We start from the raw sequence: 14,778 nt of genomic DNA on the forward strand, positions 1-14,778 counted from the left end.
TTAAGCAAATGTCTTGCTCCTGACTTGCTTAATGGCCTTGTCTGTGTCCATTGTTGCGAAAATTAGGAGGCTCTGATTTACGCGCAACACTATCTTCGAGTTGCAAAGCTGCCGCCGAAATAATTTCCCTGGAATAAGTGTTTTGGTCTTAGAAATCGCGACAATGTCTCGGCTTTCTCCTTGCGGTTGGGAGGCTTGGAGTTGCCAATAATGTTATAATCCCCATAAGCTGCCTCGTTTTGCACACTCCTTGCACTCAGCAGCGATGTTACCTAAGCGGCCGTGATTCATCTCGAAACCGATTGTCAGGGTTGGGGGTGTCGCGTGAGACTACTTGGACATTTAGTTTTACGGTATTCCCTCTCGGTCCGTGAATTTGCACAAAGAGACAGCATGACGATAGAAGCATAATTTGCCTATGACTTCAGGTAAAATGCGGAACATGCAGCATGCAGATAGGTGCATGAATGCACTTGATCGAATCAAGAGCGCTCCGTTGGCGATAAGAGACTTCCAACAGTCAGGTTTACGTTTTGATTTAACATTTTCACCAGAGCGTAATCACAAACTTTACAAAAGTAGCAAGCTTATCCTGTGACAAGGCCGTCTGATGCTGTCCACTTCCTGTGTCACCGATAACCCAAATTGTCAGACTCACAAGAAGAAGGCTAACAGTAATTATGCAGACATGAAGAAGTCGGATACTTCGAATATACGCTTTGGAAATCAGATGGTTGGGGCGATAGGTACGAAGGCAAGTCCTACGGAAAGGCAACTGCAGATGATTTTCCAGCGCCAGTGGATATATTAAAGGACAGAATTGATCGATAAGGAGGAAGGCAGCAAATCTCTAGTAGTGAATCTGTGAAAAAGCAGTAACAGGTAAACCAATTTGATTCAGGCATCTTCACTGCACGATTTAGGGCGAAACAAGGCTAATGCTCTTCATGAGATTGCGGCGCGCTTCAGTTAGGTACGCGGAATACAAGGCCAGCGCACAACAAGTGCAACGAGTGAGGAGGCTTTCTTTCCTTCGTCATGGATTGCAACAACACGTTGGTCCGGAGCGGAAACCTGCGTAAAGTGTTGGAAAATGCTTCAAGTCTTAGACGCGAAGGAGAAAAAAGGTGGGTGAGCACTAGTTCAGCCTCTCGCTTGAACGTGAATGTACCTAGGTAGGCCATAAAGAATCAGGTCACAGTTTTCAGACGCGTTGCAGAGCGATGAAACTAGGATGTAATGTGCATACTCGATCTACAGAGGTTTCGCAAGCGGGTAAGCTCCAGTAGCGCGCACCCCGGGTCCCAGGTCATGTATCCAACAGTATTTTGGAAGGTGAATTGATTTTATTATTAATTTAAACACTGTTTACACAACAGGGCCATGTTGAAAATAATTTGATGACACAGCAGGTAATACGATTACTATCTACTATGCAATAGGGATACTAAGATAATAAAGCTGATATATCTCTGGGGGTGAACGTATGAAAGTTTTTTTGACGTTTTTAAGCCTTAATAGCATCCTTTGGTTAAAGCCTTATATAGTGAATGGTCTATACAAGGTACTGCATGCTGTATTATAAGATGTAGCGTATTAATTATTATCGACAAGGATCTACATTAGTGCCAGAGTTGCGCTGCACAGTGAATGTATCCCTTAAGCTATTACAGTAGGAGTATGCTTTATAGAAGGTACTGAGGGTGGGTGCTCCTTCCTTATAACTCTGTTATTATCAGAACTCTGTTATACGTGTAAAGTAGTGCCAAAATCAACTTATATTAACATGTGTTATACCTGATTCTTCCAAATTAATATTTCGTAGTGAACATTCACCCAAAAGTCGATTTGATAACAAAATACTGCAGAAATGATATCATGGGACCCCAGGTGCGCGCTACTATCGTGATCAAACTTCATCTTGCCGAGAGAGCCCAGTCCCAAAGCTTCGTCACCAAAGACCCACTAGTAACATCTAGTCGAGGTGTAAGTCTAGTGTCTAACAAGTCTGATATTTACCGCATTGACTGCAGCGTCATGCATTGCGTCCAGATCGGTCTCACAGCAACTCAGCTACTTCTTCTCTTTTACAGCTTGACTCTCCACGTCATCCATCGCCTCGCCGTCCGGGCCGTTTCCCTGGAACATCTCTGGACTGAAAGGATATAGTGTTTTCCTCCTGGGCGGCGGCTTCGAGCTCGCGTCTTGCCAGATCTTTTGCGTGATGCTCTTGCCGAGTCCTTCCAGAATAGGTGTCAGCAACGGCAGGCATCCGAAGATCACGCTGTACGTGCAGATGGCCACAACCAACATATTGGCCCAGTAGGGCACATTGTGTGCTGCCAGATGGACACAGATGGCGGCCCCGAGGCTCCAGAATACAAGGCCGTGAATGAGATAGAGCGTGAGGATATGTGGGAATAACCACATAAGAAGGCGGTTGGAGAAGAACTTCTGCACGACGGTCGAAAGCTCCACGAGGAGATGGAAGCCGATGGAGAAGGTGAGAGCTGTGAGACGTGGAAGATAGTAGGCGGGATACCCATAGTCGGAAGAGTCGCGCACCGCGTGACCGGTGCGCTGATGCGGATGAATGCCGAATTCGAGCGTATTGAAGTTCCAGTTTGCCTTCCACATGCCGACGAGATCAATCGAGGGACTTCCGACAGCCAGGAGAGCAACAAAGGTAAGGAACGGGTAATACACCCATGGACGGCTATACAGCCATTCTTTCCACTTGTAGGTTAGGTCGAGATCCGCGATGAGCAGGCCAACCCAGAAGAAGGTACCCCATGACATAGCGTAGTAATGCATGAGGATGCAAAAGGCGTAGTAGCCCATGCGTTTCCAGGGCGCCTTGATCTCGCGAATGACTATGACTGCCAAAAGGGAGAGCCAAGAGTTCTGTAGCTGGACAGGAATGGTCCAGAGAACACCAATGCAATCTAGAAGCGTTAGCGCTGCCTCGAAGTGATGGAAAGATGGATAACATACAGTTGAAGGTGATCTGAGGGACCGCATTCGGGATGATGTACATCAACTCGAGAATCTCGCTGAGGAAGTGTCCAAACGTCACATAGCCGGCAGTATACGGCCATGTCGACCAAGTGACAGACGGCAGGTATTCGAGCCAGTTTGTGGCCCCGACTTGCATGCAGAAGTACTCGAGAGCGGCGATGGCAGCACAGGGAATGATCAGACGAGGCGTCCGGCCGACCGTCTTTTCTGCTATACCTTTGAGATTACCCGACTTGAGGTAGCTAGCGATCAAGAAACGAGTAGAGGAGGTGAAGAAGGGCCCGATCCAGCTGAAAGTCAACAAATATGGCGTCACGATCTTGAGTGCCCAGATCTCGCTTTCGTAGTGAGCATGAGTATATGGGATCTCAGTGGCCGGAAGGAACGTCAAGGCAAAGTGGATCAGCGTCACCAGAATTGAAGCTAAAGCAACCTGCTATTGGTCAGTACCTTTGGACGCACACTATGCATGGGAACCAGCTTACCAAGCCGGCAAGGTAGTCGACACGCTGCTTAGCTGCCGTGATGGGTGGCTTTGCGTTCGCAAGCGTGGCGTGATTGGTAACGGGATGCTTCATTTCGCCAATCTCCTTGACCGTGACTTCAACTTGCTTCTTCTCGGCATATTTACCAATTTCCACACAGGGCGCGACGATCTGACTACCAGCTTGCTTCTTTTCATCGACTTTGCAGATGTCCAGCGAGTCGCGTGAGAGTGCCCAGAATACCTGAGATGATCCGTGCGATGAGCCAGTGGGCATAGAGGCGCGCGGTGTGACGGAGCCGGGCGTTGCCTGTCCTGGCGTCCCCATACCGGGCATCTGGACAGTGAACGCCAATGCATCGTGTTCAGAATATATGAAAGAAGGAGGAGTTGACAGGTCCCTCGATGTCCGCCCGCTACTAATCGCAGTTGGCGCAACTGGAGGGTCGGCGCTGCTTATGGTTGTAGTGGCGGCTTCTTTGGGCTTCCACGGCGCCCGCTTGGAGGTTGCGTGCGCCAAAAGAATTGTCGAAATGGCCGCAGAAATAGATACCACGAAGATGGCAGGCCATCGCTTCTTGTAATCAATTGTCTTGTGCTCCCACGGTCGCGATGCTGCAAGCGTGAAGTTGGAGGCTCCTCTAAGTGATGTGTCGGAAACAAGACACGCCGGCGCTAGGTGGCAGCGCTTGTCAAAAGCGTCATGGTCATCTGAAGTCATGCTGGACGAGTTGAAGAAGGCCCTCAGCATACCCACACGCGCATCGGACCCGTCTGGTGGTGGTCCCTCGGAGGTGTACATATCGCCGATGGAGGAGTGCTGGATGCGCAGTGTCATCGGTGTGACGGGAAGCGGCTTCGCAACGCCCTTGGAGCGGATCGAACGCGCCAGCGCATCGCCAATGAAGAAGTCAATGTCCGTTGCATTGTTCCAGTCGATCCGGTACGGAACGAAACCCCACGGAGAGTCTTGAAAGCCATAGGTCCTGTTGCCGAAGTCACTGAAGTTGACGCCTTTGGAACGCGTTCCTCTCCAGTCGCCGTAGATCATGAACGAAGTCCAAGCATCCTTTGGCGCATCCGCGTTCATCACATTCAAGTTCACCGTCTGCGTCTCGTTGTAGTCAAGTCGCATGGCAAATATGCTTCCGCCGACGCCCGGTTTCGGTGCGCCTAGGGCAGCTTCAAAGGTGCCATATTGGATGTCGCGTCGAATCGACCGCAGGGAGGCTCCGAGCACGATGTGATCTTTGGTGGGCGGGTCAATCTTGAGTGTCCATGCTGTGCCATTCCAACCTGATCTTGTCGACTCTTCATGTCCCAAATTAGACGGTTTTGCGCCAGCTCTATAGCGCGCGTTCCAATTCTTTTCGTACGGATTCTGGAAGTCCTCTGCGATCAACGACCTTTCGGGTAACTCTCCTGTCTCGTTTGCATACGCGATTAGTGCATCGGTCCAGATGGCACCGGTTTTGGAGTCGGCGAAGCCGCAGGAACAGGACGACACATCGGTCACGGCAATGACAAGTTGTAGGATGAACGTGAGGATGAAGAGCGTGCCCTCCATGGTCGGACACGGTTGCTCAAAAACCGTTGTACCGGGTACAGATAGGGGAGAGGAAAGACTGGTAGCTGCGAACTGATGCTCAGCAGCGATACAGGAGCAGTTATGGAAATACGCCTCCAAAAGGCCATCATCTTGACGATCCAGCCACGAACGAGTGGTCACCCTTCCCGTCTCACAATGCCGGCCGTGCACAGTCTGGTGTGTCGTAGTGGCCCGGTGTCTAATCTTCCTCGGCGGTAAGTTCAGCTCTGCAGCACTTTCCGTCACGTGCTACAGCCTAGGCCATCCGTGAATGGGATACTGCGTGGCGTCACCGCTTAGCGAGACATGCAATAAAAGTTTAGCGAAAGATAACAAAAGCAGACCCCAAAATCACCCAGATCCGAATCTTGAGCAAGGAGTACATTCGTCAACTGCTCTTCAGACCCACTTTGTTCCATCAGCCGGAGCGATCCTGAGTCGCCTCACTGCAGATACGATACTGGTGCCTCACTCTACAGCTTGTTGAGCTTGCTCGGACCTGCGTCGTTGTCATAATTTGCACCTTCGCGACTCCTAGCCGGCCTTGTGCCTCAGCTTCAGATGGCGCTGTGGCAGAGCTGGAGGCGTGGGGTGATACCACTCGCTCACTATGTGATCATTCCCAATTGGGAATGAGCGTAGTGAAAATGAGCTCAAGCGTCTCGACCGCGCCTTCAATAGTCTGAAGAAAAGCCATCAAGGAGGCCATGGTCTAACCAACACGGAGGGCAAGCAATGAACAGATCCTAGACTAGTGTGCTGAGACTCAAAGACTGCGTTGGTAGTACATCATCCTGAGAACACCGTTGTTTTTAGTCCTTCCTTTCGCTGCTATCCTTGGTACATCTTTGCTGCAATCTATCTAGGAGCGAAGGCTGCCCAACATGTTCGGCCACTCGAAGTCCAAGCAGACGACCTCTCCACAAAGCTCAGGCCTGGCTTCTCTTCGGAGCAAACTGGACTACGCATCCGCCAGGAGTTCAGCCTGGGTCTGGGAGTGGACACCTTTCACACTTGTCTGTTCTTATTTTATCGGCTCAACATGTCTTTATATGGTCTGTACCGAGAAGCTGATCGAGGTGTTCTGGTACGTCTACATGCTCACGAATATGTATGTCAGCTTTACAACTGTCGTTGAAGCCGCCCTGAGCATGTCCTTCACGCGAGATGCACGAGCGAGAGTTACCAAGATGGCAGTGCTCGACTTCAAGCCTGGATCGGGGCCTTGGCCCACCCGAGACGAACAGTTGCCTATCATTGATCTGATCATCGTCGCCTATCTGCCCAACGAACGCGACATCATTATGGACCGCGTCAAGTACCTCTGCACACAAATTGTGTACCCCGTGGACCGCATCCGCATCAACTGTGTGTACAATACTCCAATCCCTATCGAACCTCTGGAGACCGAACTCGTTGAGCTGCAAGACGTTTACTCCCAACTCCGCGTGCTCAAAGTTCCCGGAAGCAAGTCAAAGGCCGACAATCTGAATTACTTCTTCACCCTCAATACCGGTGCAGATGTCATCGCCATCTTCGACGCAGACCATTACCCGCATCCGCATAATCCACGCTGGGCCGCTGAGAGATTCATGGGCGATTCTGAAGTCAGCATTGTTCAAGGCCGCTGCGTCATCTACAATTCGCGTGATTCGTGGCTCACACGCCTTATCGCCATCGAATTCGACAAAATCTACGCCGTTTCTCACCCCGGACGTGCGTTGATGATGACCTTCGGTCTTTTCTGTGGTACATTTCGCGGCTTCAACCAAATGAGCAATGACTAATTATATTGGTAACAGGAAGCAATGGTTATTGGCGCGCTCCATTATTGCGAGAACACAAGATGCATGGCGAGATGCTTACAGAGGACATTGATTCAGCTTTACGAGCCGTCAAGAAGAACGTGAAGGCAGTGCACGAAATCAACTGCGTCTCTTACGAGCTCGCACCCTCCGAGTTTCAGGGATTCTGGAAGCAGCGATTGAGGTGGGCCCAAGGTTGGGCACAGGCTAGTTTGGTGCATATGCCAATGGTGAGTGCAGCCAAGGTAAGGCGTTACGCCTTAAAGTTTTACTGATTGGGCTTGCAGGTGTGGGACAAGCCCGAACAGGGTACTCGGAGCTTTACGAAGCGCTTCGGTGTCTTCTCACTACTGGCGGTACGAGAGCTATCCTACTACCTTATCACGCAGGTGAGTATCAGAGCGCGCCTCACCCTATGGCGTCAAACGTGTTTTATTCCCTAGTAACACAATGTAGTACACCTGCCTCGTGCTCAGCATGTTATTACTCGCTTTTCCCAAGACACCGTTCGAGCTCGCCAGGATGGTCTTTTTTCCGTATCCGTTATCAGTTTGGTTCTTCATCATCAGGTCAGTATCCAGCATACCTCAGTCATAGAATATTCCTAACTTGCCCAAGTCTCGTCTGCCTAATTGGTACATTAGTCATAACCTGGCGTGTGCGCTCCGAATTCGTCAGTGCCTGGATGATGATCGTCTTTTCAGCCTTCTACCCTTTCTATCTAGTCCTCATGGGTATGATCGGCATCTATGGGCATGCGCGTCAGGTCGTTGCTTATAACAACTGGAATCCTACGGCTAGGAAGTAGCCGAACATAATTTTTGATCTTGGATGATTAGCAAAGGTAGACCGAGCTGTGCACTAGACTATAATCGTAATCGACCTCTTCAGTTGACAAATCTGGTAGTCTTGATAACGCCATTTGCAAACGTCGTATCAAGAGCTCTGCGTTAAGATGCTGTGCTAAGAGAACCTTGTCGTGGTAGTGCAATGCGTAAAACGTTCCACCCACCGGTAACTCCCACTACCACCTTATCACCACAATCGCTGCCCTATTGATCCGTGTCCCGAAGCAGCAATCAACGCGCGCCACTAAAGCCCCAAAGCTGAACTCGACAGCCCGAACTGTCATTCCTGCAGTCCCAACAACGAGGTCATTTGTCGCTTGCCAATCTTCCTCGCTTAGCCCTGTCACACACCCCTGGAACGAGGAACAAAGACCAGCATACCAGCCCTAAAAGCACGAAAGATAGGCAATCTCTCGGTGAATATGCGTGGGATTTGCAGCCACGCACAAGGGCCTAGCGACGTGTCGACTCGCTACCCCCACTTGTCGCTGTAAGACGCCGATGGGTCTAGCGGTAATTGCTGAAATGTGACGGAAATAGATTCTAGGGTTTGGTTGATATGAGCAAGATAGGTGTTGTGTAGCGACGTCAATCTTTGTGGCACGGTCTGGAAGGGCTTGGAGCGAGACGCGGCAATAGGCACGGAGAGGTGTAGTTCAGCTCGGCTTTAGGGAGTCAATGCTGCCACAGCTTTCTTGCTTGCCTGCCGTCGATATCACCCTGTCATTGCACTCTCGTATTGCAGGTTGTCACCATACTCGGATGAAGGTTGGAGGAGTTCTCACAAGTCAGTTCACTTCAAGACATACTTTTGCATATATACCATCATCGGCTGAGGAACTATAGCAATGGAGACTCTCAAGCGCGTCGTTACTCCACCTTTGTCCCTTCATGATCCCAAAACGGATTTCCTCATTGGTCTGCGAGGTTTCTTCGTCATGCAGTCTTTCTTGCACACCTTCCTCCTCGTCTTCGCGCCCGCCTCCGTTGCTCACTCGACCAACGCTCAAGAAGTCTTGCACAGTTCCACGCTCCACAAAACGCTCAAGCTTGTCTCCATCCTCTTCTGGAACGACGGCATCATCTACTCCGCCTTCATCCTTCTTAGCGCGCGCACGATATGTATTCCATTCATGAAAGACAGAACCAAGCTTTCCATTGCGGGGTCCATCTTTCGTCGCGGCATTCGCTTGTGGTTCCCCGTTGCTGTCGCGCTGGCGATCAGCACCGGGGTTCTGCACGCGACTGGGTACAAATACATCGACGATTTCGCGGAGAAGACGGGCAACATTTCCATCTTGGTGCCTTACAAGATTGACAACGCGCTGATTTACTTCAACTCGGTGTTCAACTTGTTCTGGGTTACCACAAGATTCTCAGAGCAAGCGGGAAGTTATGCGTTTCCCGGGCAGATGATGTGGGTTATCAATGTTATCTACATGCAGAGGTTAGTCCCACCCTTGGTCAAGGGAAGAAACGTTGATGCTGACGAAAAGCAGTTTCACCGTGTACATGACGATGGTTATCAGTAAGTCTGTCGGTACAAAGTGGATGTGTTTGTTCTGCCAGGCGAAAGGAAGACAGTCTTTGTCTACTTGTGATACAAGAAGAGGATCTTTCCTTGACTTAGCTGAGACACGAGGCAATGTACCGCCCCACTTCTTTGTGACATAGACTGACTTTGTACCTTCTGGTGTGGCAGTACCTTACACCCGTCGATCGTGGCGCGTCAAAGGCGCACTATTCTTCATCATCACAGCGTGGTGGGTTCAGTCGTGGGCTTGGTATTCCATCACAGGCCTGTTACTCGCCGATATGACCACAAACATGGACTTCAAAGCCAAAGCCCATCGTGGGATCAAAGTCTGGCGCTCCATCCGATGCCCATCATACGTCGCCTACATAGGCATCTTAGCAGCAGGCCTGGTCATGCAATACCTTTGGGCGGCATGGCGTCCTCAGTATCGCGATGACGAGCTGATTGCGCATGGAGGTCTGTACTATACTGGTGGACTCAACGAAGACTTTGATGTCAAGCAGCCGCAGGCAAGAGACGATAACTATCTCGTGTTGTTGGGATTTCTGCTGTGTGTGGAGACATCGGATATCGTACAATGGGCGTTGGCGAATCCCATCTTCGTCTATCTCGGACGACGGTCATTGAGTAAGTGTTGTCAACAGGTATAGTTAGAACGATGCTGATACGGTGACAGGCTGGTTTCTTGTCCAGAGCATCTTGGTGTACACAATGGGGATCAGACTCTTCCAGGTGCTCCCTATCGCAAACGAGGTTGCTTCTACTGTTGCATGTTTTTTTGTGGTGCTTGCGGCTACGGCTATGGGATCGGAAGTATTTTATCGCGTTGTGGAAGTTCCTTCTCATGTATTGTCCCACGCCACCTTCGATTGGATCCGCGATTGAAATTCAGTCTTTTCTGATGAGAGCGTTTCAAAGAGAATGTAGGCCTGAGAGGTCGAGAGCCACAGCGTGTCTGATCAGCAGCTTGAGGATCAGTCTGACAAGTTTTGGTAACATTGGTCGACCCTGGTTTAGTGGTCCAGCGTTTTAGGAAATCCAGCAGATTGAGCTTTATTAGTACATGCATCAGGAGGTAATGTCAGCGTGATGCCCTTGTTTCGCCGGGTGCAGGGCTCCCAAGTTCCCCGAAGTATTGCACAGTCGCAAGGCCTCTTCGCTCGGCCCATATTTTGCTCTCATGCCATCATTACGTGTAAGTAGAAGATGGCAGTCCAGGTAGTCTTGGACCATAGTCGGATCGGTGCACAGGCATAGCCAGCACCGTGACCTGATTAGCCGCTTGGTTAGGTAAGCGAGCGACCGAAGGATTCTCAATCATGCGCATGATGGCGGCAGCGACAGGGCAGCGCCCACCACACCCAGCTGGCCGGTACGAGGTGACAGCAAGGTCCGCAATGCCGCTGGAACCGCGTGTGCTCAGTGCCGTGCTCGAACACTATGTCATGGTCGCAGCTGTTGTGAGCGTGGTGTATGTGGTAGTCCTCGTCGCTCACCGCCTCTTCTTCTCGCCTCTTGCCAAATTCCCGGGTCCGAAGATCGCCGCCGTCACCAGTTGGTACGAATTCTACCATGACTACTTCCGCAGAGGAAAATACGTCTTCAAGATCAAGGAGATGCATGACCGATATGGTGAGCTGACCAGGCACAACAAGACTCGGAAGGTTCAAAGCCATCAGGGACCACGCTAACCCGATCCGTGCTCAGGGCCCATCGTGCGCATCACGCCGCATGAGCTTTCGATCCACGACCCGGACTTCTACAACTCGATAAACGTCTCGGGAAGTGTTCGAAAGACCGACAACTACAAAGGTTTCGCGCGTGGTATCGATTTTGATGGTTGGTAGCCCTGCTGACCAGCTTCGTCAATGCTGACTCAATCTTGGAGCAGGCACACACTTTCTCTCTACGTCGCACGATCTCCATCGTCGGCGACGAAAACCGTTAGAGCCCTTCTTCTCTCGTGCAGGCGTGACCAAGCTTGAGCCTATGGTCGGAGAACTGGCCAAACGCTTCGTGCGACGGCTCGACAGTTATCAAGGAACCGACCAAGTGATACGCCTTGATCATGCATACGTAGCTCTTGCTGCCGATGTGGTGGGGAAGATATGTTTTGAAAGCAACTCCAACATGATCGACGAGCCAAGTTTCGGGGTGGAGTGGTACAATCTGCTTCACAACTTCATTCATTCGCTTCCATTGGTCATGGCCTTTCCGCAGATGATCAAGTGCGTATGCTCTTGAACAACCGTGCTGATGCTGACCTTCTCAAGAATCCTGAACGTCATACCGTCCGAGGTGCTACGCTGGCTTGACCCCCGCCTGGTAACTTTTGAGAAGTTTCGAGACTTCGCTCGGCAACACATAATCGATGCCAAGCGAGAATTGGAACAGAAACCAGACTACGAGACTTTTGAGACTCGAAACTCTGTGTTCAGACATCTCCTCACCAGCGGCCTGCCGGAGAGCGACCTATCCGTGGAAAGGTTGACCAGGGAAGCACAGATCTTTCTGGGGGCTGGCAGCATTAGCGCGGCCCGTACCCTAGACTTCATTAGCTACTACATCATTGCTAACGACGACTATCTCAAGCGATTGCGTGTGGAACTAGCGCCTCTCATGGAAGGCTACCCCCAAAGACTACCGTCGTTTGTGGAGTTGGAGCGGCTACCCTTTCTACAAGCATTGATCAAGGAAGGACTGAGACTCAGTTATGGTGTCATGCACCGTATGCCTCGCGTATCGCCGGATCAACCCATCCTCTACCGTGATTGGGTCATTCCACCTGGTGTACGTACATTCGCTCATATTTTGTTCAGTTATTGATGATGCAGGTTGCCGTTGGTATGTCGGCATACATGAACCACACGGATCCTAATATATATCGCGATCCCTTCACCTTCAATCCCGAACGTTGGTTGAATAATGTCACCCCGGAAATGACCCGATGTCTTGTTCCGTTCTCCAAGGGGTCGCGGAATTGTTTGGGCATGAAGTAAGTCACTGAGCAGCACAGTCATTCACCTAGCAAAGACTAAGACGCAACCAGCCTGGCATACATGGAACTGAACAAGACACTTTCGACTGTGTTTCGACCTGGTGCTCCAAGACTGGAACTGTTCGAGACGGACGAGAGTGACATAGTCCAAGCCCACGACTATATCATTCCGCTGCCCAACTTGGACAGCAAGGGTTTACGTGTCAAAGTCGTTTGAGGGACGCCGTCGATATGCTACAGTAAGTAACTACGTCAATCGTGTAATAGTAATTTTAGCGAGAGTGGGATCACCAAAACTTCGTAATGACATTTCACTTTCCAAGCGCTGAGCCGTAGTTGCATGTTGACCGCGAGAAAACCGGCGCACGAACATGAGCGTAGGAGTGTCCCAGAGGACAAATGGCGCCTCAAATGTCAGTGTTGCTAATGCATGCCACCAGTTCTGCTACTTCTGAGGTTTACTTTATGGAATGCGCAAGAGCACATATAACTGCTGCTGAGAAAGAGGTGGACTGTATAAGAATATGCGAAACAGTATACCATGTGTTTTGTGATATGGAAGCGTATGATACTGCTATAGTGTCGCATCTGGTCTCTATTTTCCCAAACTTCTGCCAATTCGGCTGGACACTTCAGACTGTGGGGTTCAGAGATGAGAAAGTAGCTACAGCACTTACACTTTTGTGTTGCTGCTTCTGAATGTGCCACAGGTGCATTATCCACCGGTAAAGACACAGCTAGCTGAAACAGTAATGGATTTAAGTGTACGTGGGTTTGTCACGGACTAGGGCTTTCCTTTTCCACTGATATTGTTTCGGTCGAGAGAAAGGGGCCAAACCAAGACCTAGCCTCCCGTATCAAGTTCAAGATCGGCTACAAGCATGCTGAGTGGAGCAATCAACATTTGAGTCGAGGATAATCTATCCTAGGATACTTGAGCCACACCACAATAAGACTCCATGTTACTATTCTTATTTTACTTTGCAGAAATCACAACATTCATTACCCAGTACGCATCTATCGAGCTGGGATGTCCCCTCGCTTTTCTTGCCTATCGTGAGCCAGCCATCTATCGCATCATGGAATACCTGATGATGGAATGCGAAGTGTGAGTGGACTCGCGACCGTTGCGTCAGCATTCCTGATGAACGATCGCAGAGCGTGATCGGTTTCGAGATTCTTTACACCCATAGCTGGCCATTAGGATTACGAGGGTCCACTCGTTCACGGTCTCCAATGCAACGGCAACGGACACAATTGTGGCATTCAAATTAAGATTGTCATTCACTACGATTTTCTAAGACGAGGTGCTAGCATCAGTGCTAATGGGCAGCGTAACGGGAGTTGCGGTGGCACTCGCGCTTGCTGTCGACGAACTCGACCCACCACCAGTCGCCTTCTGTACCGTAGCCTGTACGACTTGGCCTGCCGTGTTAAACACAATGTCTACCAATGCACTCAGTGGCTCGTACGAGAAGGTCTTCTGGATAAGCCCGTTGCCGAGTTGCGTGATGTCCCCGACTTGCGTCATGTCTGGTTGTTCGGTCAGTGAATGTTTTTCTGTAAGTACTTGGGGGTCTTACTTTGCTGGTAGTTTCCAACGATCTGGGAGAGGGCACCGGTGGCTCCACCGACGACCTCTTGCACGATGTTGCCGAGGTTGTCAACCAGGAAGTTCAGCGTCGTGCCGCCGTTGGTGATTGAGCCGAGGAGACCATCCACAGCACCGATAACTTCTCCGACAAGGCTGGTCACGTTGCTGATAAGACCAAGCAGCAGAGGGTTCAGATCAAGCGACTCGAAGACGCGCTCCACAATGTCCACGAGATGGCCTAGGCGCACGACAAGCTCCAAGGTCACATCGACATCTGCAATGGTAATGTTTATCTTTTCGACAGAGACTTGGACACCCGCATTGACGGTTACGAGACCAGCGACTTTGGCGTTCAAGTTGATGTCGGCTTGCAATCTTTCAACATCAAGCTCAATGCGTCCGACATGCAGTTCAGGGACGTTCAGGTACACATCTGGCACTGTTGACGTGGACGCTACATCCGGCGGGGTCGTCGTAGTTCCGTTCGTGATCGGCGTCCTGCTCGAGCTGGAAGTTGGTGGTTGGGTTGCCGAAGAAGTTGCAGACTGTGCCAGGATCTGCGACGCAAAGGAGAGGAAGAAAAGCACAAGCATGCGGAACGAAAGGAGAGACTGCATGTTTTGCGACTTTTAGCAACGACGTTGACAATGAGGAAGAGCAACGAGACGTAGCAAGGGCCTGTGGACACCACGGCCGTGCTAACATTTAAATCAGACGCATTGGCGCAACCGACGTCGTTGACACTCCCCATAGCCATGCATGAACCCAACCGACCTAATTTCGGGTAAAACGTGAAAAACGAGCTGCACAGGGATCAAGAACACGAAAACCAAGGTCGGCACCTGGGAATCTGGTGCTAAAAAACTGGTTTCCGAGGTAGGCAGCATGGCAATTGGTCTCCTTAAT

General features: G+C 50.6%; 7 protein-coding genes across 7 annotated transcripts; 5 read left to right on the forward strand and 2 right to left on the reverse strand.

Moving 5' to 3' along the window:
* Window positions 1–2,073: 2,073 nt before the first annotated feature.
* On the reverse strand, window positions 2,074–5,069 carry N0V89_000782 (uncharacterized protein; the record flags this gene model as incomplete). Its single annotated transcript, XM_056209602.1, has 3 exons — window positions 2,074–2,945; window positions 2,995–3,451; window positions 3,504–5,069. 3 exons carry the CDS (start codon window positions 5,067–5,069, stop codon window positions 2,074–2,076), a joined length of 2,895 nt encoding a protein of 964 aa, XP_056076424.1.
* Window positions 5,070–6,142: 1,073 nt separating this feature from the next.
* On the forward strand, window positions 6,143–6,877 carry N0V89_000783 (uncharacterized protein; the record flags this gene model as incomplete). Its single annotated transcript, XM_056209603.1, has 1 exon — window positions 6,143–6,877. The coding sequence occupies one exon, from the start codon at window positions 6,143–6,145 to the stop codon at window positions 6,875–6,877; it is 735 nt and encodes a 244-aa protein (XP_056076425.1).
* Window positions 6,878–6,936: 59 nt separating this feature from the next.
* On the forward strand, window positions 6,937–7,703 carry N0V89_000784 (uncharacterized protein; the record flags this gene model as incomplete). Its single annotated transcript, XM_056209604.1, has 3 exons — window positions 6,937–7,140; window positions 7,183–7,284; window positions 7,446–7,703. 3 exons carry the CDS (start codon window positions 6,937–6,939, stop codon window positions 7,701–7,703), a joined length of 564 nt encoding a protein of 187 aa, XP_056076426.1.
* An 888-nt stretch (window positions 7,704–8,591) lies between these two features.
* On the forward strand, window positions 8,592–9,275 carry N0V89_000785 (uncharacterized protein; the record flags this gene model as incomplete). The annotated part of the gene is made up of 1 exon (XM_056209605.1): window positions 8,592–9,275. One exon carries the CDS (start codon window positions 8,592–8,594, stop codon window positions 9,273–9,275), a length of 684 nt encoding a protein of 227 aa, XP_056076427.1.
* Window positions 9,276–9,570: 295 nt separating this feature from the next.
* On the forward strand, window positions 9,571–10,165 carry N0V89_000786 (uncharacterized protein; the record flags this gene model as incomplete). Its single annotated transcript, XM_056209606.1, has 2 exons — window positions 9,571–9,907; window positions 9,957–10,165. 2 exons carry the CDS (start codon window positions 9,571–9,573, stop codon window positions 10,163–10,165), a joined length of 546 nt encoding a protein of 181 aa, XP_056076428.1.
* A 512-nt stretch (window positions 10,166–10,677) lies between these two features.
* On the forward strand, window positions 10,678–12,495 carry N0V89_000787 (uncharacterized protein; the record flags this gene model as incomplete). Its single annotated transcript, XM_056209607.1, has 6 exons — window positions 10,678–10,912; window positions 10,988–11,119; window positions 11,172–11,508; window positions 11,554–12,070; window positions 12,115–12,275; window positions 12,330–12,495. 6 exons carry the CDS (start codon window positions 10,678–10,680, stop codon window positions 12,493–12,495), a joined length of 1,548 nt encoding a protein of 515 aa, XP_056076429.1.
* Window positions 12,496–13,575: 1,080 nt separating this feature from the next.
* On the reverse strand, window positions 13,576–14,489 carry N0V89_000788 (uncharacterized protein; the record flags this gene model as incomplete). The annotated part of the gene is made up of 2 exons (XM_056209608.1): window positions 13,576–13,811; window positions 13,862–14,489. 2 exons carry the CDS (start codon window positions 14,487–14,489, stop codon window positions 13,576–13,578), a joined length of 864 nt encoding a protein of 287 aa, XP_056076430.1.
* Window positions 14,490–14,778: the final 289 nt, after the last annotated feature.

Source organism: Didymosphaeria variabile (genome assembly GCF_027946475.1).
Source record: "Didymosphaeria variabile strain IMI 356815 chromosome Unknown scaffold_1, whole genome shotgun sequence".
In the NCBI taxonomy this organism is placed as follows: domain Eukaryota; kingdom Fungi; phylum Ascomycota; class Dothideomycetes; order Pleosporales; family Didymosphaeriaceae; genus Didymosphaeria; species Didymosphaeria variabile.